General features: G+C 37.6%; 1 protein-coding gene across 5 annotated transcripts in view; it reads left to right on the top strand.

Moving 5' to 3' along the window:
- The window catches only part of LOC117716170 (contactin-associated protein like 5-2), a 737,433-nt gene that overhangs the window by 637,846 nt on the left and 73,165 nt on the right, over positions 1-26,422 (top strand). For 4 of the 5 annotated variants that reach the window (XR_013113069.1, XM_076941723.1, XM_034513110.2 and 1 more), the window contains one exon: positions 92-316. Coding sequence is in view for 3 of the 5 variants with exons in the window: in XM_076941723.1 (XP_076797838.1) it covers positions 92-316 (225 nt within the window). In the remaining 2 variants the exon portion in view is untranslated. Of the gene's footprint in view, positions 1-91; positions 317-929; positions 1,073-26,422 lie in introns of all 5 variants that reach the window. The other variant, XR_013113068.1, reaches the window with a different exon arrangement.

Consider the following 26,422-nt stretch of genomic DNA (forward strand, 5'->3'; position numbering starts at 1 on the left):
GAACCAGAGAAATCAATGAGCAGGCATTACAGCTACCCAGAGTAATTGACTAAATGTTTGAAAGTATGCTCTCTTGTCTTCTCTTTTGCAGAGATCTCAGCTCTTTTTTATTCTGGCACCTCTGTTACATACATGTTTCAAGAACCATACCCAGTGACCAAAAACCCAAGCCTCTCATCTTCAGCTATCTACAAAGATACAGTTCCATCCAAGGAAACTGTCACACTGAGTTTTATGACAGCACAAGCTCCTTCCCTCTTGCTCTACCTCAATTACTCTTCTCAGAATTTTCTGGCTATTCTGCTCTCCAGGAATGGTAAGTGTTGGTGGCATGATGAAACAAGACCAGCCTTGCCTGAAGGGACAGCTTATGCTGTACTGTACCCTGCACAGACCCGTACCTGGGCAGCCTCAGCATAACATTTCTTCTAGTTCATCTACATGAGCCATAATTGGTATTCTGGGCCAGGGTCAATTTGATTCTGAAGTCTAACTCATTGAGTTTAATTTGCCTTGATTGTCTTGGAGTCATTATTTATTATTTGTTCCATGCTGAAAACCATTAAGTGTAAAAGATAAAAAGTAAATCTGAATTTCAGAAAGATGCTTACAATATATATTCTGTCATGTTTGCTGCTGTGTTCATCACTGAGGGCTGATAAATCATAAATACTAACTGTGATTAGAAATAGGCATTATCTTATCCACAACATTGGCACAGGGCCTCCCTTTTGAGAGTCTGATTTTTCCCTTAAAGAAATTAATTCTTTCTACAGTGACTAACTACTGAATAGTGATATTTGCTCCTTGGAAATGGCAAGACATGGAGTATTTTACTTGGCCAAAGAGTACTAATATTTCACAAATGAAAATTTTCTTTATTTCTTGCCATTATTATAATTAATTATAAAAATCATGCATTATTACAGGGCATTGTCCACTGCCTTCACATACATAGAAGAACTCAAGTGCCTTTTGAAGTCTACAGTTCATTGTTATCTGTGCTTCTTTGCTGGTGGAATCCTCCATACAATAGATTTTGCAAATAACATCTTGCTTCCCAGTTTTCAAGGTATCTGTAGCACATAAGTTGTCATGATGACATTGCTGATTATGAACATTCAATAAAGATGTGAATCAAACTTTGGAATTAGTGTATACATAGTGGATATAAGCCAGTAAGGGAAAAGACAGAAATTATATTAGAAGAAATATGAGGATAATCCCATATGATAGTTTTACCACATGTTATTTTTTTATCACACAATTCCAGGATAAAATGTTGTAATTGAGCCATAACCAAGTAGATTATAAAATCAGAATCCCACCATATATAATAATTGTTTGAACAAATGAATGGAGAAAATACACATATGTCCCTATAACATGATTACATGCAGCATTCTCCTGTGATCAAGAATATGCTTCTACTCCTACTCCTCTTGCAATATTCTGCTACAATAATAGATTTCTAGACTTTTGTTCTGTTCATCCCAACCACACACAGTGAAATGTAAGGTGGTCGGTGCTGCTTGACAACAAAAATGAGTTCTATGGAAGGTGGCATATATGCAATCCTGTCTACACTTTTGGTGCAAATCACATATTTCCATAATATTCCTTTTCTGACTGTTTTGTATGTACATGTTTGTGTGCATGTGTATGTGTACATGTGTGCATGCATATGTGTGAATGATATTTCTTCCTTGTGATGTAATATGTATGACTTGAATATAAAGAACTATTTATTTAATCTAAAATGTATACTGAAAAATGAGGAATATGTGGGATGAACCAACCTAAAGTACAAGAATAACAATAAATGCTCCATAAGATGCTATAGTAGTACATTTCCTCTGAGATCAAGATACAGTGAAGAAACAGAAAGTAAAGACAGGCAGGGAAGGAGGGAGAGAAAGAGAAAAATGAGGAGGACAAATAAGAGAAGAAAGGGAAGAAGAGGAGGAAGAAGAGGAGGAGGAAGAGAAGAAGAAGAAAATGGAAGAGGAAGTGGAGGAGAAAGATGAAGAAAATGAAGGTAAGTCTAGTAAACACTCATCAAAGTTTTCACCTTAGAAATTTATTTCACATAGTTAATCAGGCCAGAGGTGAGAAGATGCCTGTGAGTCAAAGTCATGTGTGTGAGCATTGACCTGACAGTTTGGTTTGGCAGGACTGAGGTTTATCATTGCTCTTATTGGATGTCACCAGTTCCAGACTAACTCAGCCTAAGCTGCTGTTGACACTTCAAGAAAAAACAGGGCCTGATGTTTAAATAGAGAAAAGTATTGTCATTTCTGAGATGTAAGTTCACACACAAACACATGTATATGCATGTGCACATGCTTGCATGCACACACACACTTGAGCACATGCATGCATGCATGCATATGGAGTTTGGAAGACAACCTGGGATGTCATACTCAGGAATGCCATTCATTTCTTTGAGAGATGTTCTCTCATTGGCTAGGAGATAAGATAGTCTGGCTAGCCTGAGAGCTCCATGATTCTGTCTCTGTCTCCCAGATGCTTAGGTTACAAGTATATGCCAATACACCTGCTGATATCAACATAAGCACTCTATCAACTAAGACATCAACACAGTTAGATATTTTATCACATAGAAGTTCTCTGTTACTTTCAATATCAAAGTTTTTCTCCAAAATTGCCATTTGAAAAATATTCCTGGACTTCCTTTTAAGTGTTATGAGCTTTTTAATCTCTCAGAGAGACACACAGTAGAATGCCCTACCATTAAGAGTCTACTTGTCAGCTAAAAACATATATAAGTACAAGTTTCTTATAGGCATAATGTTCATACAGATTGAGTACAGTTAGACTATCTGGCAGGAAAGACATAGATACTAGGAATAGGGAAAGGGGAACAAAGTTGACCCATTCACCCTGGAAGAGAAAATCACAAAATGTTCCACAGAGTAACTTTTCAATCATAAGACATAGGTTAGTATTTTGTTGGCAGACAAAATTTAATAAAACATTTTAATTGTCTTCTTATTTTATCATAATACTTTCATTGCATACTATAAAATGTATGCATGTGCATCTGAGTGAATGATTTTGTTCTCCCTTTGCTCTGATGAAATGAATGAACAAAGCAATTTAAAAAGAAGAGGTCATAGTTTGAGGCTACACTTCATCATGGAACACAAAGAATGCAGCAAAGAGCTGAAAGTAGCCAGAAAGCAGAGAGAGATGGATACTGGTACTCAGCTCGTTTCCTCCCTTTTATTCAGTCCAGGACCCTAGGCCATGGGATGGTGCAGCCCACATTTAGGGTAGGTTTTCTAACTTCAATTAACCTAATCCAAATAAGCATTCACAGATATGCCCCGAGCCTTACCTCTTTGATAATTTTAAATAGAGTCAAGTTAACAATCAATATTAATCATCACACTGTCTATATAATTATCACAATGCCCATACAAACATTTTAATTGGTCTATTTGATTTCATGCTGGTTGAAATAAACAAGGAAAGTTAAAAGATGCACAAATAAAGCCGTCAATCTATGCTGAAATTCATTCAATACGACCTCCAAATGATGCTCCCAGGTCACCTTTCCTTTGTTGTTGCTCAGCTGCCTCTGGCACAGACTGAATTGTGTGCCTTTGCCTCAGCATTTCTCTTTTATAACTTTTTTTGAAGCTCAAAAATTTGTAAGGTTCACAGTCTGAATTTCTGATTGCCTATTCTTCAAAAAGAATATTTATGACCTGAGATACTTTGTATTTTGTATGTACTATATCAAGATAAACAGAAATAAAAAAAATGACCAAGACAGGAGAAATGTCTTTAAAGTGCAAAACCTAACAATTGTCATGCAGGGTTAACAATGGATGTCCTTAATATCACTGGTTTCTCTCAAGAAAGTCCTGTAGGAATCCCGGTTGCCTCTTTTCACTCCTGCACACCAGTATATACTTGAATTACTCTGGGTAGAAGGAATTCTGAAGTATAGAAGTGAGAAAGAATCCACCAAAATATTTCTGGTTTTTTATCTCACTTAGCCCTGACAACAACTTCATCTCTGGGATTGGTCTCTCAATTAATAGTTTCCAGGTTAGAATAAATTGCATACATGCATGAGCATTAAATAATTTCTTCTTTCTCCTTCATAATCTATTTTATAATAATGTTGCAGTGATCCATTGTAACCTTTCAGCAATGACTATGAGTGTTCCTCAAGAGTAGGATATGTCCAGTATTACACAGATATTCTACAGTCCTAAGGGAGTAGATCTGGTCTTAGAAAAAAAGACATGTGGGTAAAATGAGACACTTATACTATTTCTTATTTCTCTTTTTGTTGTTAATGTTGCAATTAATACTTTATTTTTTTATTTTGCTCCTAATTATCTAAATATTGTTATGAACAGAATTTTGAACCTACTTCCCAGCCCAGATGTTGAAGTGTATTTTTTTCTTTTTTATTGGATATTTTATTATTTACATTTCAGATGCCATCCCTTTCCCCCATTTCCCCTCCCTAGAAACCCCCATCCCATCCTTCCTCCTCCTTTTTGCTTTTATACCATTTTAATTACATGCATGTATTAAGATCAGTTCTAGGTTAAGGAACTAGCAATATAATACATGCAAATAGTCAAGGAACAAGCAAGACAATAAATACTTGATTTCTCCATATTCAATTAAGGTTAGGTTTGGAGTAAGAAAGTAACTAAATCATATAAGATGATAGAGTTTAGAGCCTTGATCCCAAAGAAGACACTAGAGGCTTCTCCCCCTCTTCCCTTGGCAAGTTAGCCTCAACAACAATTGGTAAGTTAGCTTCAACAAGCAAAGATGAGATTCACCTCCAGGAGAAAAGAATAAACAGTTCCATCTTGATATCTAGCTGCTGGAATCTAAAGACAAAAACTTCATTGTTTGGTCAAGGGTTACTCAGTACATTGTATTTTATTTTAAACAATTGAGTAAAAACAAATCAAAATGATATATTTGTACAGCATAGTAATTTACAAAGCATAATCTAATTGATAGTAGTAATGATATGAATTATTTGCTTAATATTGTGTTATCAGACCATAAATACAAAGGCAAATATTTAGGATATTAGATATAAATTATAGTTAAAAGAGAAAATGTGAACTTCTCAGAGCCTACAGGATGAACACTTTATAGGCAGGAAATTGCTAGAGTAAGGTGAAAGATAAGGCTATCAGTATTTTCCCACTAGGTGGCTACCATTACCTAGGGAGAACAGTTTTATCTACACATGAACATGAAAGAAAGAGCACTTTCAAATAGCTTTTATCTAACACCTTGTGAAACATACCCTCTAAAGAGAGGTAGGGAGGTCATCAGAGAAGATGAAAACTAGAGAAAAGAGAGTGTAAAGAAAGGACTAAAAAAGAATCTTATATACTTCTAGACCTTTAACCCCATGTCAGCAGGTACAGTTAAACACGGTATAAACTTTCTGTGTGTTTCAGTCATGATGAGTGTGGAGATCCCTTCCTGCATAAATCATCACTGAAGTAAACCAAAATACATAGAGTAGAAAAGTTTAATCATCCCTCTAAGTCCCTTCAAAAACAAAACAAACAAAAACTGAAAACCCTACAAACAGAAAAAACAAAACAAGACGAACAAGCAAAACCACTAATCAAATGCTTATATAAAAATGAAGCTAATGAAATATCACATATAATGAACTCTACAGATACCTGTTATGTACAGTCTTAGTCTGTGAGGGATGAAGGCAAAATGCTGCTAATTGTGTTACTTAATGGAAGAACTCAGTTCCTTACAGCAGTTGAAGACTAGGAGTGCAAAGTCAAGGGCTAGCAGATAGAATTGATTTATGGGGGATGGTGGTGGTTCATTTGTAGTGTTGAGCACCTTTTCTACTTATGTTTATGTATTTTTATCAAAGGAAGATGAAGAAGCAAAAGAAGAAAGTGTGAAATAACAGGAATATTTGTGTGTGTGTGTGTGTGTGTGTGTGTGTGTGTGTGTGTAGAGAGAGAAAGAAAGAGTGAAATTTCCTAATTCTCTTGTGTCTTTTCTTTGAAGGATGTTAATCCTGTAAAATGAAGAAATATTTTATATGACGTTGACATTATTTTGTTACTGGGGAAATTGTGCTAAGGTCCAGCCTCAGCCTGAGAGAGGGTTCTAAAAAAGGGGTGAATGGACAGTGGAAGAATGACTAGAAGTCAGCGATGGGTGTAAACTGACATCCCTGTAATCTGCTGGAGAAAGCTCTTTCTTGCAGAACAAAGCCCAATTTTTTATTTACTACAACTGCATAAGCTACATTCTTAAACATTTCATAAGAGTTCAATAATTTACTGTTACATTTTATGAAAAAAAGAGAAGTAAGGAATATATTTTTGGAGGGTACAGTATAGTGTGGGGAAAAGGGGTACTTCTGTGGAAACATGCTGAGACATCCCTTCCCCCTGAAGGACTAGCCACACCATGGTATAGTATAAAATAGAGTTTATTCATGACATGAAGAGAAGAGTTGAGAGAAAGGCAGAGAGAGAGAGGGAGAGGGAGAGGGAGAGGGAGAGGGAGAGGGAGAGGGAGAGGGAGAGGGAGAGGGAGAGGGAGAGGGAGAGGGAGAGGGAGAGGGAGAGGGAGAGGGAGAGGGAGAGGGAGAGGGAGAGGGAGAGGGAGAGGGAGAGGGAGAGGGAGAGGGAGAGGGAGAGGGAGAGGGAGAGGGAGAGGGAGAGGGAGAGGGAGAGGGAGAGGGAGAGGGAGAGGGAGAGGGAGAGGGAGAGGGAGAGGGAGAGGGAGAGGGAGAGGGAGAGGGAGAGGGAGAGGGAGAGGGAGAGGGAGAGGAGGGGAGGGGAGGAGAGGGAGGAGTAGAGGGAGAGGGAAGAAGAAGAAGAAGAAGAAGAAGAAGAAGAAGAAGAAGAAGAAGAAGAAGAAGAAGAAGAAGAAGAAGAAGAAAGAGAAAGAAAGAAAGAAAGAAAGAAAGAAAGAAAGAAAGAAAGAGAAAGAGAGAGAGAGAGAGAGAGAGAGAGAGAGAGAAAGAAAGAAAGAAAGAAAGAGAAAGAAAGAAAGAAAGAAAGAAAGAAAGAAAGAAAGAAAGAAAGAAAGAGGAGAAGAAAAAAGAGAAGGAAGAGGAGAAAGAGGAGAAGGAGGAGGAGAGGTCAGCCATGAGCATGTGGAAAGGGGTGGGAGGGGGTGGGGAGAGAGGGAAATAAGGATAAGGGAGCAAGCACAGGAAAGCAAGAGCAAGAGGGCAAGAGAGAGAGGAGGGAGCAAGCAGCTCCTTTTATAGTGAGTCAGACATACAGGGCTATTGCCAGGCAATTGTGGGGCAGAGCCTAGAAATTTCCAACATTTATCCCAGGTTCTCTTTTGATCATTCCATGTATCAGCATTTGATATTCTTAGCTCTTGACTAATAACAAAATATCACGAACGTCATATACAATATTCCCTCATTTTACAAAATTAACATTCTTCAAAGAAAAGACACAAGAAAATTAGAAAATCTCATTCTTTCTCTCTCCATACAAACACACACACACACACACATACACACACAAGAGGAAACTGAAATACATCACACATTCAAGGCAAATGAATCAGACACCATACCACTAAGTTATTATTATTATTTATTATTATTATTATTATTATTATTATTATTATTATTATTTCAACACAGCAAGATCTATGTGGTTTACTAGCACAGCACTTGGAGTTTCTAGACAGAGTGGCTAATTCTATTTTATTTTATTTATTTATTTATTGGTTTTTCGAGATAAGGTTTCTCTGTGTAGCCCTGGCTGTCCTGGAACTCACTCTGAAGACCAGGCTAGCCTCGAACTCAGAAATCTGCCTACCTCTGCCTCCCAAGTACTGGGGTTAAAGCCATGCACCACTACTGCCCGGCAAGTGGCTAATTTTATGTGAGAAAGTTAGCTTTAAGTATAATACCTTTTTTTTGGCAACTTAGTGAGCTCTTGTTTATGTTGATGTGTGCAGTATTGAAACCGATTTTTATAATTCTTATATACTTCAATATATTCTTTTACTTTTCGGATTTTTTTTTCTGATCTCAGCAACACAAAGCTTATTTAAAAGTATTAAATGATCCCAGAAAGTAGGAATATTATTAAGCTATCATCTTTTTTTCTTGATACCAGATAATTGTTTGTCCCCAACTTCTATTTAGATTGCTATAACTACCTCCTTTAGGGACTAAAATATCTGAATCAAACTTAGTTGGTGATACCTTGTGTAGAAGAGACCATCACTCTACCACTAATATTACATGCATCTATATGAGCCTTTTTTTTAACTATTCCTTTCTCTTTCATGATCCAGGTTTTTTCCTTTATTTACCAAATCCTGTCTTCTTCCTTAATATTATTTTCACTAAGCTGACTCATTAATGTAGCTGCCTTTGTTCTTTCAGGTCTGTGGAGCCCATTATACAATTCATATTGTTCCCTTGTATTTTTCATAGTTGAGAAATCCTATAAAGAACAGAAGTTCTTGAACTTCTGTTGACTTATGCTTTCAGAGATCTTTCTAACAGTCTTAAGGGATAAAGGTCTAAAGTCTAAAGGTCCCAGTATCTATTGCTGAGGATCAACAGATACATCCTCACTTAATAGAATCATGCTGTTTCTGATTATCCTGGAGTAATTAGCCTTGACAGGGAGAAGATTCCCCTAAGGAGGAACATGAAGTAAAATTTGTACACTATTATGCAAACAAGCCTCACACCTACAGCAAACATCAACACTCAAGAAGACCCACATCCTGTTGGCTTTGTTCAAAGGCTGAGATTGGAGTCATAAGGTCCCTTCCATGACCATGCCAGATCAGGCAGAATTGGTATTCCCTTTTGAGGATTTTAGTCTCTTTTATAAATTTGTCAAGAATGGCCTCAAAAAGAACCAGGATAATTTAGGATTCTAAAACAAAACTCTAAAGTGGGCAAACTAACTCTCTGTAGCTGCACAGTGGACAGAGGCACAGAAGATGAAAGAGCCATGCTGTTTGAGATAGGAGTGGAGACTGGCAACATGGCAAAAATAGAAAAGTAAAGAATCTCAGAATGTCAGAGAAAACACAAGTGAGTTTTCACTGCATCTGAAGAAAAGGACAGAAGATAAGAAGGAGGAAGAGTTAGTTCTCAGAAAGGAGGGCAGATCTACCAGAACCTCGTGGCAATTATGGAGCTGCACTGAGAAATACTGTGATAGAAATGCACATAAACTCATTAAAGGAATCCTTTCCATTTCTTTAGCTTGGCTTAATATCAACCAGCCTTTCTGAGGGGTTGTCTTTGAACAAGTGATTGGCCAGCTCTTGTAGAGAATGTTATGGTATGTCTCCACACAAAGGTCTATTCTATTCCTAGCATTAACAATTGATTTTAATTATCACCTCTAAATGTTAAATTGAATGAGAAGCTTCCACATACATATTTTGTTGATAAGGCCTAAAATGTACTAGATATTGACCTAGGTATATATTATAGAAAAATGAATATAGTATTACTGACTTTCAAAAATCCATAAAGTAATGAACCATGTTTGATTCATCTTACTATTACCATCAAGCAGACCATTTTGGCTCACAGAGTATGCTCTGGTTGAAATATGAATTTAGTCTGCCTCTAGTGAGAGAAAAAAAATCACAGAACTAGCAAGTTAGAAGTCCCCATAAAATCCAGGAGCAGAATTGTAAACAGACATAATGGCCTAGTCTTTTGAGTCCCAGAGAGCCTGTAAAATTAAAAGACAAAAAGAGTGAATTGTTACCATAAAAACATAACTTTCATTTCAAAAGGGATAGGAGATATTTTATTCTAGAGCCAGCTATAAGTGACCAAAGCAACAGTACACAATGTACTGAGAGAACATAAATTTGGGGTACCTCAAATTTTATGTTCCAATGTGGTTTGGTGAAGTTTATACTGTAATAGAACAGAGAAAATCATGAACTGAGGTCCTCATATACATTTGAGAAATATTAGGTAGTATTGTTAAAAGAGATCCTATACAAGGCCACTCACCCTTCTTACTGGTAAGAGATCATGACCTGTTATTAATATATCCAAAAAGTTTTCATTTGTTAGTCATAAAGATATTAACTGAGACACAAAAATGGGTGAATTATGGTATTGATGGTGTGAAAAATGGTCTATGAAAAAAGTGTAAAAAGGTTTCAGAAGGTTGGCTTCTTTTAAGAATTTTTTTTTCACAGAGAAAAGGCTTATCATTGTAACAAGTAATTTTCCTAGCAGTGTTGACTCCAAAGAAAGCAAAGAGTTTTGGGTATAGTCATGCATACACAAAGAGGCCACTCTCTTTACGGCTACATGTTACAGGTCAGAATCTTATGTTCAAACAATTGGCAGATGTAAACACGTTCAGGCCAAAAATTTAGTGTTAGAATGATCAAAACTTGCCAGCATCTAGTCTTCTAAAAGGAGGCAGAACGACTTGGCAATTTTTGATGACTCCTTACAAGTTTCTCCAAATGACTTTAGCTAAAATCAGACAATCTGAAGATGCATATACAGTCATTTAAAGAGCAACTCCTTCCCCAAGTGTTGAGGTGTCTAGAGGATAACTATGTCACAAGATTGCAGTGAAGTCATTCTGGGGAGAAAGTATTCTTCCTGGGATGTGAATGAACAAAGGCTTCTGAATGAACTTGGGCATGTGCAGTAGAGGTTGAACCGAGTGTTATCGTTCCTCAGAGTTATCTCTCTGAAATTCCATCTGGCCACCTCTGACACACATGCAAAAGTGGAGTTTCTGGCTCTGTCTAATGATCAGCTATTCAGTAGCTGGATTTTCTAAAAGCCTCTCGATTCTCTCACTTTTTACTTTCCCAGTTTAAAACAACTTCCAATAAATGTTAGAAGTGTGCAACTGTTTGTTTGTTTGCTTGTTTATTTGTTTTAAGCAAGATTACTGTCTTGTCTGTGTAGTGTGATCCTCTAATTATTATCTTTCCTTGTGATGCTCAGTCGTTGGAAGAGGTGGGAGTTAAGGTATACATTCATCTGTAGATTTAGGATGATTGTGTTGGTCAAGGTTCTGGGGATTAATGAGAGACTGTTTATAAGGGGTTTGGAAATTCTAGATGAAAGATGTGGGATAAATACAAAACAGGGTTATTACAGAGTGTACCAAAATGCTGGCTGCATATTGAGCCACCTGAATATTCTTTAAATTCTGAGTTAGAGAGATTGAGGAATTACATATTTAACTTTAGAACTAGGCTTCTAATTATAGGCTTAATTATTTACTTAAGGATTAAGAAAATATTTACTATCTGTCTGAAGAAAAACCTTTCTTAGATAAAAAGAACAATGTTATTCTCCTTGTCGCACTTGATTTTAAATACTTCTTGACATGAAAAAAAAAAAGCCTTCTTCTGCGCACTACATTTTCTTTTATGCAGCAAGTATGCCTCGAATGTTCATTAATTTCTTTGGCTCCTCACTTTTTAAGCATGTCTGTGTTCCATCCTCTTCCTTCTGTGTTTATGGAGTGCTTATCTCTTGTGACAAGCTACTTCCTCCCTAGGTTTGTTTGAGGACTCAAACAGTTGCCTTGTGGGAAACAATGTTTTCTGCCTATACCAACCCTATTCTTGGTGATTCTATTCATGGTGGTCTAGGTTTAGTCTGATTGTTTTCAGGCCACAAATAATAAAACAAAAAGATATTGCCTGATATTGTTGGTAATCAGCCAAGAAACAAAGCAGTGGTACAGATTAGAAAGAAATAAATGGTTCAACTTGACAACTACATAAACAAAGACCCTTAAGTATCCCAAGTAATGCTCTGAGATGTCCTTTTGTCAAGTTTAAAAAGTAGATGGGGTAGTTTCTATATGGCACAGTTTGGTGGGTTCTATTTTGATAGATATGTATATTTTTATTCAAATTCTCCCTTCTTGTAATGCATCTGGTTTTAATCACATGCTTATTTGATTATATAAAAGCTTAAGATAGCAAATATGGGGTTCTCCCTAAAAGTTTACTTGATGTGGGGCTATAGCTCGTGCATGGGCATGGGTCCTGTTGGGCAGAGTTGTGGATCCCCTGTGTCTGTCGCTGCTCAGGGAGGCAGAAGCACGGGAAATTGACTTGAGTTCACTCCATGTGATGCTGGGTGGACACTGGGCTTTGAGAAGCCACAGGGCTCCACCTGGGCATGGAGAAGTCTCAGCCTGAAGTCCGGGGGGGGGGGCAGAATGGGGGTCTCTGGGCCAAAGTGGCTGACCAGGAGGCCAGTGGTCTCTGTCCTTGGGCTCCCAAATGCTGCTGGGAGCCACAAAAAAAACTGAGACGTGAGGGCAAACGGACTGGACTGGCCCACAACTGAGAGAAATGAGGGAGAGAAGCTCTGGCAGTGCCCCACACGGTGGGAAACTCCTGGTTACTGGCAGTCGCTTGGCTAGCTCGGCTAGCTTGTTTGAGTTGGCGGACCTCTATGGTCAAATGTAGAGAAGTCTTCTTGCAGGAGATTAAGCAGCAACTTGGTAGTTAAAGGCCTTCTCCACGGTTCCCCATGACAGAGCCCCAAAGACAAGAGGAAGTCCATGGCTTTAAAAAGATTTATTGTCATGGCAGAAAGTAGATGTGGTTGTACCTCCCACCCCCACCCCCGGTTTCTCAAGGCAGACCTGAGTTAAATAGGAAGGGAGGATGGAGGAGGGCCTAAGAAGAAATGCTTAATTGGCTAAGTCTTCTGGCCTTTAGGTATCTCGTTAATATGGAGATCTCTCAAGGCCCTGAGGCCTGTTGTCATGCCCTCTACCTGTGCTAGGTGAGATAAACCTCTCTTTGGGAGGGGTTGTAGAGGCATTGCCCTACGTGACTGAAAGGTGTGGATCAATGGAGGTCTTTGGCCGAGTGTCAGGAGCCTGGAGTCTGGCAGTGTGGTGAAATGTATGCCATCCCTTGCAGGGTCTCTGGCCATCTCTATCCAGTGCTCTACCAGAAACCAAGCTATTCTTTCATGGTCCCACAACTTGACAACATTGTTTTGTCTTATTACATAGACCCACAATCAGACCTTGACCAAGACAATCATACCAAATCTACAGATAAAAATTGGATGCCTTAAACCCCAGCCCTTTCAATGACTGAGCATCACAAGGAATAATTCGATGCTCAGACCAGATCTGAGAGTATGATTGAAGAATATCTGGCTAAATTTAGTCTTTCTTAAGGGGAGGGAAGCTTAGTCTATTGGTCAGAGCAGAGTATGCTTGTTGTTAGATGCAAATGTGGAATGAAGCTGCTGGCTGATTGCTATATAAATTGCTCAGAGTTGGGGGAGGGTATACATAGTTCCTGCAGATAAATTTCTCATTCTGTTCTGCCATGTGTATTCATATTAGATGAATGGTGTGCTTATGCAAAGCCAAGCCAAGTCTCTGGCTGCTAAACTATTGCCAGTGTTGCTTACCTCACTGTCTCACTTAAACACATTGAGATTTAAAATAGGGTTCAGTTTGAAACTATAGATGAGAATGGAAGAGAGTAAAACATACAGTGAAAATTTTCAGAAATGAGTTGTTAACATAAAACAATACATTGCCAAACAGCTTCTTGTATTTAGGAATTCTACTGTGGCACACACAGATACACATAGGAATCTGGAAAGAAGAAACTTTATAACTGGTAACAATTTCTGTCATGTATGTTGTAAGGTACAGATATTGCCAGTGGATGTGAGAGAAGCCACCATGGTTTGATAGTTCTGATATAGCTAAGATGTTTGAGTAGAATAAAACATAGATAAATATTTTTTAAGAACTAGTGATTTCAATGTTGATAATAAAGCTCAGCCATGTTGTTGTTGTTGTTCAGACAAACCACATAGGAAAATACAGAGCACTGTTTAAACACTGATAGATTTGCAAATCTATCCTTGACTAAACATTTGTTCAAACTTTCCTTTTTCACACTTGCAAAACTATATAAAGAAATTTTAGAAATAATTGAAATTGCTAAAATTACAAAAGACAAAGTTAATAGAAGACCACTTAAGGTAAGCCTAAATGTCAGCACACTGTTGGAATTCTAAGACTGGAGAATAGAAGGAGGAGGAAGACCTCCTCCCTTCCAGGCTATGCTGAATATAAATTCATGGTAATTCATTCCACTGTTACTGTTGATCTCTACTAGGACCTGGTGTTTAGTGTTTCTTGACATCATATTCAAAGATTTGAAGTCATGCATAAAACCAGCAAAGTCACAAGGAATTTAATTAAAACCAAAGTGAAATTAAATGTCAGATACTGTATAAGAGAACAGTGGGCTTGAAGTAGATCTAGTCAAGAGCCCCTGCTTACTGTTTGGGGCTTCTTTTTATAAGTAGAGGAGGAGATAGAGGAGGAAAAGTGAGAGGAGGAGGAAGAGGATGAAGAAGAGGAAGAGAAAGGGGAGGAATTGTTTGCTAGAGATGGCATGTAATTTGTGATTTTTATTGATAGACTTGGTTTATGTAAGGCTCCATTCATTGCACATATATTTCTTCATGATGCATCTAATTTTATTCATGTGCAAAACAACATACTTAGTTATAAAATAGTAAATAATGGATTTCACCTATAATTACTATGTCTTGCTATGAATGCATTCAGTTCCTGAATAGTCAGTATCAGTGAACTGTCCTTATCTCTGGAATATGCTTCAGAATATGTTTGGCTTTCCAAGAAAAATTACTGAAAGGTTTCAGGCAACTCCATTGCTTCAAATGGTTATGCATTCAGCTCTATGAAAGTAAAAGCCAAGTTGCTAAGTGCATTGTGGAAAGGGTTGTGTGGACCTTAAACCTACCAGGTCTGAGGTTTGCCTGCCTCATTACAAGGCTTTATCCATTTACCCTCTGGCATATAGAAACTAAAGAGTTGATTAGCCAGAGGTGAAGTCTCGGTGTAGGTGCAGCACTAAACAGGCATGATATACATACCCTCTGCTGTATAAAACTGGATTCCAGACAGATTTTACTGACTTTCCTTCTTCAAACAGAAAAAGGGAACATGTTCCCACAGAAGAATGAACAACTCTGAAAAATATACATGATGTCTACGTCTTTCGAAATATCTCCACTGAAAATAATTCTCCCATGTAATCAGTAGCCAATGGTACCTACCTGCTAATAATCACAGCCCACATTTTGAAATTTTCATTTGTTTTGTAGTGTCTCAATCATTTGGGTGAACAAGAAACAAAATCCTCTGAGTCCATTCAGAGGTAAGAAATAAAATAATCAAATGAGCAGGCCAACATATTCAGAAACATAAGAATAAAGTGTGTTACATAAAACCAATAAAAACATATCGCCTTCAGAGCGACTAGGAAGGTGAATATGTAAAGTACTTACTGCACAAGTAGAAGGACCAGACTTCTAGCCTATCCTATGGCATATGAGTGCAATCATAGTGCTAGGAGTCAGAGATAGGTGGATTTCTGGAGAGAGATTAAAGGCAAACTCATTTTGCTTTTGATAAATACCAGCTTCAGAAAAAGACCTTGTCTATGATAAGGTTGGTGGATATGAAGGAAGACATCCATGTATGCCTTTCATGCAGTGTAAGTATATATGTTTATATACAAATGAACCTGTAAAATGCCTATATTAACATGTACAAATAACATACACAACATCTTTATAAAGATAGTAGCATATATATGAAATAAAAATTCCATTTTTTAAAAGAAAGCCAGAAGACAATCTCCACCTTGATTTCAGTTGAGCTGCCCTTTTGCTGTTCTGGGATTTGCTGGATTAGTTGGTTGACTAGCCAGACTGAGAGATCTGCCTGTCTCTGCCATTGGGGGGGGGGGGGCTGGGATTAGCAGTATATACTACAATACCCAGCACTTCTACACAGATTCTGGAAATTAGACTTAATTCCTCAAGCCAGCTAAGAATATCTTACTGACTGAGCCATATCCCCAGCTGTCAACCAGCTCTTATATTTGTCAAGGTGGTCATTCTGGAGAATGCCTTATTTAGAAAGGATGTTAGTCTGTCAGATATCTGTTATGGTGTCACAAGGTTGGTATCTTGATGGTGTTGCATTACATTTTTCTGGGAAAATACACATTTTCACTTCAGGTGGACACCAACAAACCAAAGTATAATTACTCCAAAATCCATCTTGATAGACCAGTGATTTTTTTTAAAGATCAGTTACAGAGCACAGGTAAAAGATTACTTGTAGAAGCATGAATAACCCCAGAAGAGTTACATTACCTCAATGTCCCCCCACAAAATCATTTCATCACCACAAAGGCCTCATCCACCATAGATGAGAACCTCAAGGAAACTGCATCATTGAGGCTTGTTTTTAATTCATTTTTCTATTTACATACACTCTAGCACCTTCAAACATTACTCACTGCTAGGTGAAGGCAAAGGAACAAGAGATGAAATCTAAGGTGAGAGATTTTAGCTCTCTAGTCTCTGTCTACTCAGAAGTGTCATTAGATCCATTACAATTATTATATAACTAGTTGCCACTGGATTATCCTGCTGTAGTAGTCATGGACACTGGAATGATTCTCAGATGGCATCTTGTTATGAGCATAGTAAAAACTGCTATACAACAAGTATTCAATCTTGCTTGGCAACTGGATGTAAACACATTTTTGAGCATGTGTGAGAGAAACTTACTAGACTAAGATAAAGATTTGGGCAGACTCGTTTTAAATGTGGGTAGCATTACTCGTGTCTTTTCTGTAAAATGAAGCAAGTAAACTGAAGGGTGAAGGTGGAATGGAGATTAGACCTCATGTTAGGCCCAACAAACACTTACTTATGTCTCAGAGAATTCCATCTGGTGCCCTGCTAGAATCATCTCCTGACTAGCATTCATAGTGCTAGGTAGTACTAGAGAACAATGGTATCATTTATAAGTTTCTCACAGAGAATATGACAGCATGTATAGTACCTGTGCATGCTCAAAACAGACAAAACCCCAGCAGTGAGAGAGGAAAGCAGACATCAAGACTAAACCTCAATCAAGAAGCTATCTACAATTGAAGCATTATGGGAAATGGAAAAAGAATTTTCTCCAATGGATTGTTACTGGGTATATTAACCACATTCCTGGTCAGATTCTGTACTCAATATAGTTCACCAAGACAAAACTGATTCCATATTGTGTATGGAATGTGTGCATGCATGTGCGTGCATCTGTGTGCATGTGTATTATGTGCTTTTTAACTTATTTAGCTTAGATTGTTTTGTGTCTTGTTTTATTTCTTTTTCAGTTTGTCTAATTTTATTTTAATTTTTGTTTATTCCTTTGAGAGAGAAATGAATGAATGAATGAATGAATTTGGAAAAATAGAGAGGTTTGGAAGATCTGCAAAATGTTAAGAGAAGGGAAAGAATATAATAAAAATATATGAAAGTTTTATTTTAATTTTTATTGGTTATTTTATTTATTTACATTTTGAATGTTATCCCCCTTCCCAGTTTTCCCTCCACAAATACCCTAATTCCTCCTCTCTCCCCCTGCCTCTATGAGGGTGCTCTCCCATTCTCCCAACCACTCCTGCTTCAGTGACCTAGCATTTCCCTATCCTATGTCATCAAACCTTCAAAGGACCAAGGATCTCTTCTCCAAGTGATGCCAGATAAGGCAATCCTCTGCTACATATCCAGCTAGAGCCATGGGTATCTCTTGTGTACTCTTTGGTTGATGGTTTAGTCCCTAGGAGCTTTGGGGAGGTCTGGTTGGTTGATATTGTTGTTCTTCCTATGAGATTGAAAACCCTTTCGGCTCCCACAGTTTTTGCCCTAACTTCTCTGTTTGGGTCCCTGTTCTCAGTCAAATGTTTGGCTGTGAACATTGGTCTGGTTCTGGAATAGCCTCTCGGAATTGCCTATTTCTATTGCCTTTCAGAATATCCTATACCAGGCTCCTGTCATTAAGCACTTCTTGGCATCAGCAATAGTGTCTGGTTTTTGTGTTAACAGATGGGATGGATCCCAAGGTAAGGCAGTCTCTGGATGGCCTTTTCTTCAGTTTCTGTTTCTCTCTTTGTCCCTGAATTTCTTTTTGACATGTATAATTCTGGATTAATATTTCTAAGGTAGGTGGGTGGCTCCATCCCTCAACTGGGGGCAGTGCCTACCCACTGGATATTGTTTCTACAGGTTCTATCTCCTTTTTGTTGGGTATTTTGGCAAAAGTCCTCCCTGTTGGGTTCTGGGAACCTCTTGGGTCCCAGGTGTCTGAGACTTTTTTGTGGCTATACCCCATTCCCCCTCTTTCACTGCTTCACAACCACTTTCAAATTCCTGACCCTCCGTACTTCTCCCCCCTCTTCTCCCATATCTGAACTGGCCCTCCTTTTTACCTCCACCTCCTCGCACTTTCCCAGATCCCTCTCTCCCTCTACTTCCCAGAGATTATCCACTCCCTCTACTGAGTAGTACTGTAGCACCCACACTTTGGGTGGAAGTTTTTAAGCAGTAAATGTTTAAAGAAGCAAGTTAGGAATCTCATTTCCTTTTATGAGTTTGTGTTCTCTGTGAGTTGTAGGCAAAAGCACCACCCTCAACTTTTTTCTCCATTGCATCCTTGTTACTAAAGCTAGATGTTCTTACGTAGTCATGTAAGCAGCTAAAATATGTGTCCTATATTTGCAAAAATGTAAACTGATAAATCTTCCAATGTTAAAACTTTGTAAAAAATCATTTTAACCTTAATAGTTTGACACTTTTCTGTTTTTACATAAAAATACTTACTAAAGACTGCTGTTTGCTATAACAGGAGACTGTAAAAGCTATGCCCATCTACCTATGAAGAACAGGCTGTATAAAAACTATAAGGAAATATGTTTTTGCTTTGTGTTTAGTTTCTGTTTTATGGAGGCAGAAGTTGGAACTAATGATCTTGGATTCATAACATTCATGTAAATTTGAGGATTTCTAAAAATATTATTAATAATAATCAAAGCCCTGATATAGCTTTAATATATAAAAGAATGGATTCAGGCTTTCTAGTTGAGAAAAGGCAACAGAATGAAAGGAAGAAGGGAAAAGAATGAGAAGCATGAAGAAGAAAAAGAGAAGGGAAAGAAGGAAGAATGATGAGAATGATTGGGCAAAGAGAGAACAGAAGTACCATCTTTCATGCATTCCTGACTCTGAGTCATTATTAAGTCAGAGATGCTCCCATTCTCTCTTTTCTCAGGATTCTTCTCATACTGAGCCTGGACTTTGGTAGAAAGCTACCTTAGATAGCAGAATTACTGCTGGATAACTAATAATCTCTCTTGTCCTATTGATCTTCCATAGAGGCATTCATTATGTATGTACAGGCTTCTGTGTTGAGTGTGGCTATGGTCTTCAAAGCTGAATTATGGGCAACACTTTGTCTCATGAATCAGTACAGTCATGTTCCACCTTTGTACATTTCTTCAGCACATCAAGTTTATGCTCATCATTAAAAGCAAAATAAGAACTGAGGGTTTAGGAGAGCTCATGTTGTTGTTCTGGAGTGTGCACCAGTTCTCATATATGGAGGATGGGAGACAAACCTGACTGTTGTTTCTCAGAAGTCATTCATCTTGACTTATGAGACAAGGTCCCTCACTCTACCAGAACTTACCAAATCAGATAGACTAACTGGCCAATAAGCTTAGGGATCTATCATTCTCTGCTTTCCAAGTGCTAGGGTTTTAACTACTATCACCATGTGTGGTTCTTCTTGCTAAAACTCTACAAGTCTGTCTGTCACTTTAGCCTTAGAAACATCTGATTTCATCCTGCCTTTATTGCAAACTTGTTACAAAACTTTATGCAGGTCAGTAAATTTTCCTAAACCATGAAGGAAATTATCAGTGTTGATGCTTATATTGTACTTAGGTATCAGAATACTAATGAATGGCATAGGTAGACCTAGGGATGATGGTTCTAACCTTTACTATATAAATTTATACAAACCTGCTAAACACAAAGTTTCCATCGTGTGTGTGCACATGTGCACAAATGTGTGCAGGTGCAAATGCTCATTCATGCTAGAGCAAAGAGGAGAATGTCTGATGCTGTCCTTTAATCACTTTATGTCTTATCCCTTTCAGATAGGTTGTCACTGAGCTTGGAACCCCATGTGTTATGGTTATTGTGGTGGCCCATGATTCTTTTGTCTCTCCTCTCTTTCCACAAAACTGGAGTTACAGGTGTACAACCACATATAACTATTTACAAGCATGCTGGAGATCCTAAATCTAGTTCTTATAATTGCATAGCAAGAGTTCTTACTTTATGAGCCATTTCCTCAGCTTTTAGATCCCTATTTTTTTTTTTTTTTACAATTCTAGGACCACAAAGGTCAAATATAAGGACTAAATATAGACTATGTGAACTTTCCAACTGTGTGTCCACACATTTCCTTAATTTATTGTAACATGGACCATCAATGATTGACAGCTTTAATATTGTTTTACAAATGGCCATGCTGTTTACCAGAGCTATTGTTGCTTTTAGTTTGCCATTCTTCATTTTCTTTCTATAATGCCAGAAACACTTGCTGCCTCTTATGATACACCATCTCCAAACAAGACGTAGAATGCTTGCTGGTAGTAGTTAGCTGCTTTGACTGAAAAAAAATAAATAAAAAAAAAAAAAAAACAGAAATCTGTGATATCACAGCACACTGATTATCTTATCCATCCTGAGCAGGGGAGGGGTTGTTAGCTACAAGCTTACTTGTAAGGCAGTTTATCCAGGCAGGGATCACTGAGGAAGGGCATCTGATGAGTGCTGCATGAAAAATCCGTGCCTTTCAGTTATTTTAAAACTATGAGATACATATAGAGACATGTACAGTAACTCACACGAATTAATGACAATGTTCTTGGGAGCAATTCCAGAGTTGCTTCAGCCCTGTAAAAAGAACAAATGTGGTGTGCCTACATGGAATGCTAAGAACCAACCAGGCCTGGTCCTTAGCATGTAGAAAAGCATGAGAACAGCATGTAGACCTGAGTTCCATTTTGAGAAACAATGTGTAAAAAGCATATGGTGCTGCATACCCTGGTAATCCCAAAACTGGGAAGGTAGACTCTGCGGATCTCTAGGAACTGACTGAGCAACCTGATCTAATTAGCAAAAGGAATGAGATTATCTCCAAGGTAATATTTTCCCAAGCATTTAACTGTCAACTTGGCATAGCCACAATTCTTATGGGAAGAGAATCTCAATGACAAGAGCAGGTTTGCTTGTGAGTATGTCTGTGGGATTTGTACGTTGTGAGCCATACTGCTCTAGTCATGAGGAACATAAGAGACAAGAAGGCTAGCTGAACATAAGCAAGCAAGAATTCATGAGTTAACTTTTTTGGCTTTGGACAATGATTGTGACATTTTAAGTTTCTCCTTTTTTTTTTTTTCCCTCAGTGATGGAGCCTTACTATAAGCAGAAATAGATCCCTTTCTCCCCTACTTTATTTTGTATTTACAGTATTTTACCACAGGAACAAAAATGCAAGTAGAGAAGTCTTTAACCCTGCTTCAATGATATTTTTAACACCGAAAATATTTTAATATAAAAGAAATATTTGCTAGCCTTAACAACAAATGCTGATTGTGGAGGAATTCCAGATTTTCAGCAAGCGAGAGGCCTCGCCTTGGCTGTGATGAGAAACATTTTCTTTCACAGAATAATAATTTTCTGTTTCTTTTGTTATTGTTCAAATTCATGAGGTGTTTGAGACTTGACCTCTAGTCTTCCTAGTGAACCTTCTGTAATTGTCTTTTTTACCACATACCATGTTACATGACAACAGTGGCACTCTCGCAGCCTGAACCTCATGAAGGCAGAAAAGTGTTAGGTGACAGAGAGTGAGGAGGTCAGAAAGACTGATTTAAAATTAAAATATTACACTTTCAGCATTCATTATTACAATTTCCAGCTAAACACAATGCATCTGGTAACAAAACATCATGCCTATTTGGGACCTTGATAGAGTCATTCTAAGGCAGCAAAGTTTCCTATTCTGTGTTCTCCTGTCTTTTGCTGTCTGCAATTTCTGATCAAGGCTCTTTGAGAGCAAAAGCCCTTTAACTTTTTTACCACAGTTGCTACTGCTCTTGTTGCATTTGAATACCTTTGGTCTCAAAGAAATGTTTAAACAAAGAGAGTCCAAGTCACTTCCAAATTTCCTTTCCCAGCCATGGCTAGGATGATGGCATTCCAACTGTTAAGAGGAATATTACTACTTCTGTAAGCTGGCAAGAATAATTCACTTTCTCAGAGACCACAGCCATAATGTTTGACAGCAATATCTGTGTCACAGTTAGAAGGAGAAGATGCCCTGCAGGCTCACAGTTTCAATGATTAGTCCCAGCTGTGGCACAAATTTAAGGCAGCAGTTCCATTACGATTTGGGGCCTTACTCATAGAAAAGCTACTCTTATGATTCTGTGAAAATTCCAGACTTCTATCTCTGTTTCCCTCAATAAAGGAGGCTCTGCCTTTGGCAGTGTAGGCATATATGGGGTGGGCTTCCTGGTTTTCCTTCCATGGTGGACTACAGCTTCTCTGAGATCTGGAGCCAATAAACCTTTGCACCCTTAATTCTCCTTTGTCAGATACTATGGTAGCATAAAACAAAGTAACTAATAAAAGGTGGGGACATAGCGCAGTCAGTAAAGCCCTTGCCACACAAGCATGAAAACCTGATTTGTATATCTAACATCTACACAAGATAGCTGGGCATGATAATGTATGTCACTTTATTTATTTATTTATTTATTTATTTATTTATTCCTAATCTGCTTTTATACCATTTTAATTACATGCAAGTATAAGGTCAATGCTAGGTTGAGAAACTAGCAATACAATGGATGCAAATAGTCAAGGAACAAGCAAGACAATAAACCCAAATAGTCAAAAAACAAGAAAGGCAACAATGTCCTGTGATCATTCCCATGATCACTGTTTCTAGGGGCTTATCAGGATAACCAAAAAATTTGAGCCTACTTCCCTGTCCTATCCCAAAGTCATTTTCATGCCTGAAGCCTACTTCTTTGTTGTAGCCTAAGATTGAGATTCCTGCCTGAAATTACTTCTTTGTTCTAGCCTAATATCAGATTCCTGCAAAGCAGCCCCTAAAGCTCTCCACATCTCCTCTTTTTATTTCATAAATAAGACTGAGCCTGTCTTAGGTCATTCTGCTAGAATGCCTTCCTTACCATTCATGGAATATGCCTTATGTAAAGCAATGTACTTATGTCTTAGGTTAGTAAGGCTTTGTGCAGAATCTTACCTGTCCTTGGCTTGCCAGCCTGTTTAATTAATAACTCAGTCTGGAGGTCTGTTTTCAGTATCAAGCCATGTACTTTGGCCACAAACATGTTGATGTTGTTAAAGACAAGCTTTAATATGATGAACAGGAATAAAGGTATTCCCAGGACAAAAGGGCTAGCATAATAAAACTATATATGCCATTTTTTGAAGCTTGACCAAAATGGAAATACTGACCTCAGACCATAGATAATTTTATCAACAGTATCTACAGCATCAAAGCTCAGCAGTACAGCATTCTTGTGTTAGTGTGTTAAAACCTGGCATGTCTGCTATGGTGATCTATCAACAAGCTTTTGTTTCATTGCCCTAAGTATTACAGGACCTTGGTATTCTGAAAAAAAGCTTGCAAGCACTTGAAGAAATGAGTCAGGATTTAAGCAGAAACAAGTGGGTAGTGGGCTTGATTATTGCTGGTATAACAATTTTAATTACATTAATAGCTAGTAGCACTACTGCTTCTGCAATTGCTTTGACACAGGAAGTTAAGAGAGCAACTTTTGTTAATCATTTAGCAAAAAAATATGTTAATAATGTGTTGAGTATTCAAGAGGATTTAGATAAGCATTTGGAACAATGGATTTGGTGCTCTTTATCTTATTCAAATTATTGGAAGGTGGTTCAGAGTATAAAAATAAGGAGCAATCTAAAATGTCATGCCAAATACCAATGTATTTGTGTTACTTCTAAAATTTACAATGGTAGTGATTATAATTAGGAAAAAGTTTAAAGACACTTGCAGGGTATTTGGCACAATTCTAACCTTTCTGGATGTTTTAAGTTTGCATAGTAAGATAATATATTCTTTAACCACCATGCTAGGACCTAGAAGCAAGCAGATTTTCAGGGGTGGCTGGTTCATTATTCTAATTAAATCCATGAGCATGAGGTACAGTGAGAGAAGCCATCTCAAAAGCCAAGATAAGATTAATAAAGAAAGATAGTTTTTGTCTGTTTTCTGTATGCACATACACTTACAGCTACACTCACACTTCACATACACACATACACAAGGGCACACATACACACTCAAATACAATTTCTGTAGACCATAAAGAGTCTTCATATAGTAAGTGAAATAAACCAACCAAGAACCACAAGTTCTCATTTACGTGTGGAATTAAAAATGTTCATCTGATGGAAGTTGAAAATAGAGAATTGTTTATTGGATATTTGAAGAGCAAAGGGTCTGGGACAATGGGAAAAATTACTAACCAATAAAGAATAAAGTGACCAGTGGTTACTAAATTATGAATAAGATGTTCATCTGTGTGTCATTCATTACAGTGATTATAAATCACAATATAATGTGCCTTTTAATGAGCTAAGAGAAAATATTTCAAAAATTTTCATCTTAGAGAAATGATGAATGAGGTGCATGGTTTGCCTACACTGATTAAAAATTATGCAATGTGTAGAATTAATGAAATATCACATGTCACAAAGTGTTCAAATAAACAAAATATTATATGCCACAATGCATACAGATAGGCAAGTACCACAAGACAGAATATGTAAAGATACTAAAGTATTACATGACACCTTGTTCAGTGTATATTGTTTCTCTTTAATGTGGCAACTGGAAATGAAATTTAGGGACATTGATGTAGTTTTGTTGGTGAGGTAGTATCCTGAATTGATCTAGGGACAGCTGTGGTAGGACATATCTATAAGCCTGACACTTGTTGGGGGAGGTAGAAACTAGAGGCATAGTGAGTTTGAAGCCAGATTTATCTATAGGATACCATTTCTTAAAGATCAAAAAGCCATATCAAGGAAAACAGTTTTACACAGAAACAAAAAGGTAAGTCTTCTGAGTTGTGAAAGTGCAGTTGAATGTGTCTGAGAAATGGTTCCTATCTTATAGTATGGCTATTTGCTTAGGAACTATCTAAGTACTTGTGATGAGCTTTATACATTAACAGAGACCAGGTAGCATGGTCACATAGCACTTGCTACCATTTTAAGTGTAATTTTATGTGGTCAGTATTATCAGTGCCATCTCAAATGAAAATGAAGGAAATTGAGGCAAAGTAGGTTTAAATAAAGTTTCTCTCAATAAAGAAGCAGCAGATCATGCTGGAGCTGATTCTAAGTTGGCAAAGTCCTTATGTTGCCTATGTGAATCCCTGGTTTTCATCCCCAGTATCAAATACACTGGACATGGTAGTACATGCTTTAATCCCAGCAGTTGGCACATGGAAGCCTAAAGATCAGAAATTCAAGATCATCCTTGTTTATATATGGAGTCTTGTCAGGAGCCATAATGGGACAAGTTAATAATTAGCAGATGATCATCCTGAAATGCTTGCCTCGGATTATTATATAATCTGCGATGAGTGAGCCCCATTAGCAAGGCTGAGGTGGATGTAATTTTAGGAAAGATTACTGCTATTCATAAGCTTTTCCTATTATTATTATTATTATTAAACACATGGAAAAATCACTAAGCAATAGCACACCCCTTTGTAGCAGATCTCTGCAGATCCACGAAGATGTACTGTCTTGTAGTGATACTATATAGACAAATAGATGACTTCTTAAGTCTTAATAACGATCCTATAAGAATTCCTAAAATTATATCAATGATTATTAAGCTCTTTTATAACGGGACTGCTATTAAGTCCCTCATGCATAGTCAAAATTGCAATGAGAACTCTACCAGTGTTATCAGTTAATTGCCCCAAGAGAGATAGTAACCGGACTTTCTCCTGCTCAGAGCACATTCCAAGAAGTTGTAAAACAATTAACCAAGGGTCACTAAAAGGGAATTCACAATTTATTATAGGTACCAGGACAGAAGAGAAAATATTGCCTGGGTTTATCTATACAAAACTTCACTAATTTCTTAAGTTATAGTCTCAAACTTTCAGCGAACCTGTGGAGCTAGACAGGTGATGAATGTCTAGCTAAATAATTACTCCTAATGGGTATTCATGTAAACATTCTGTGTTGTAAACTTCTATTTCAAAATATGATTTGAATTTTGGTGTAAACTTGTAATGAACTTTGTAACATGTGATCATGTACCCTGAAAGATGCATAAGTACTGAAGACAAAGACAAAGAGAGTAGTAGTCGTTAACAGTAGCAGTAGAGTAGTTGT

Source organism: Arvicanthis niloticus, chromosome 10 (genome assembly GCF_011762505.2).
Source record: "Arvicanthis niloticus isolate mArvNil1 chromosome 10, mArvNil1.pat.X, whole genome shotgun sequence".
Taxonomy (NCBI): Eukaryota; Metazoa; Chordata; class Mammalia; order Rodentia; family Muridae; genus Arvicanthis; species Arvicanthis niloticus.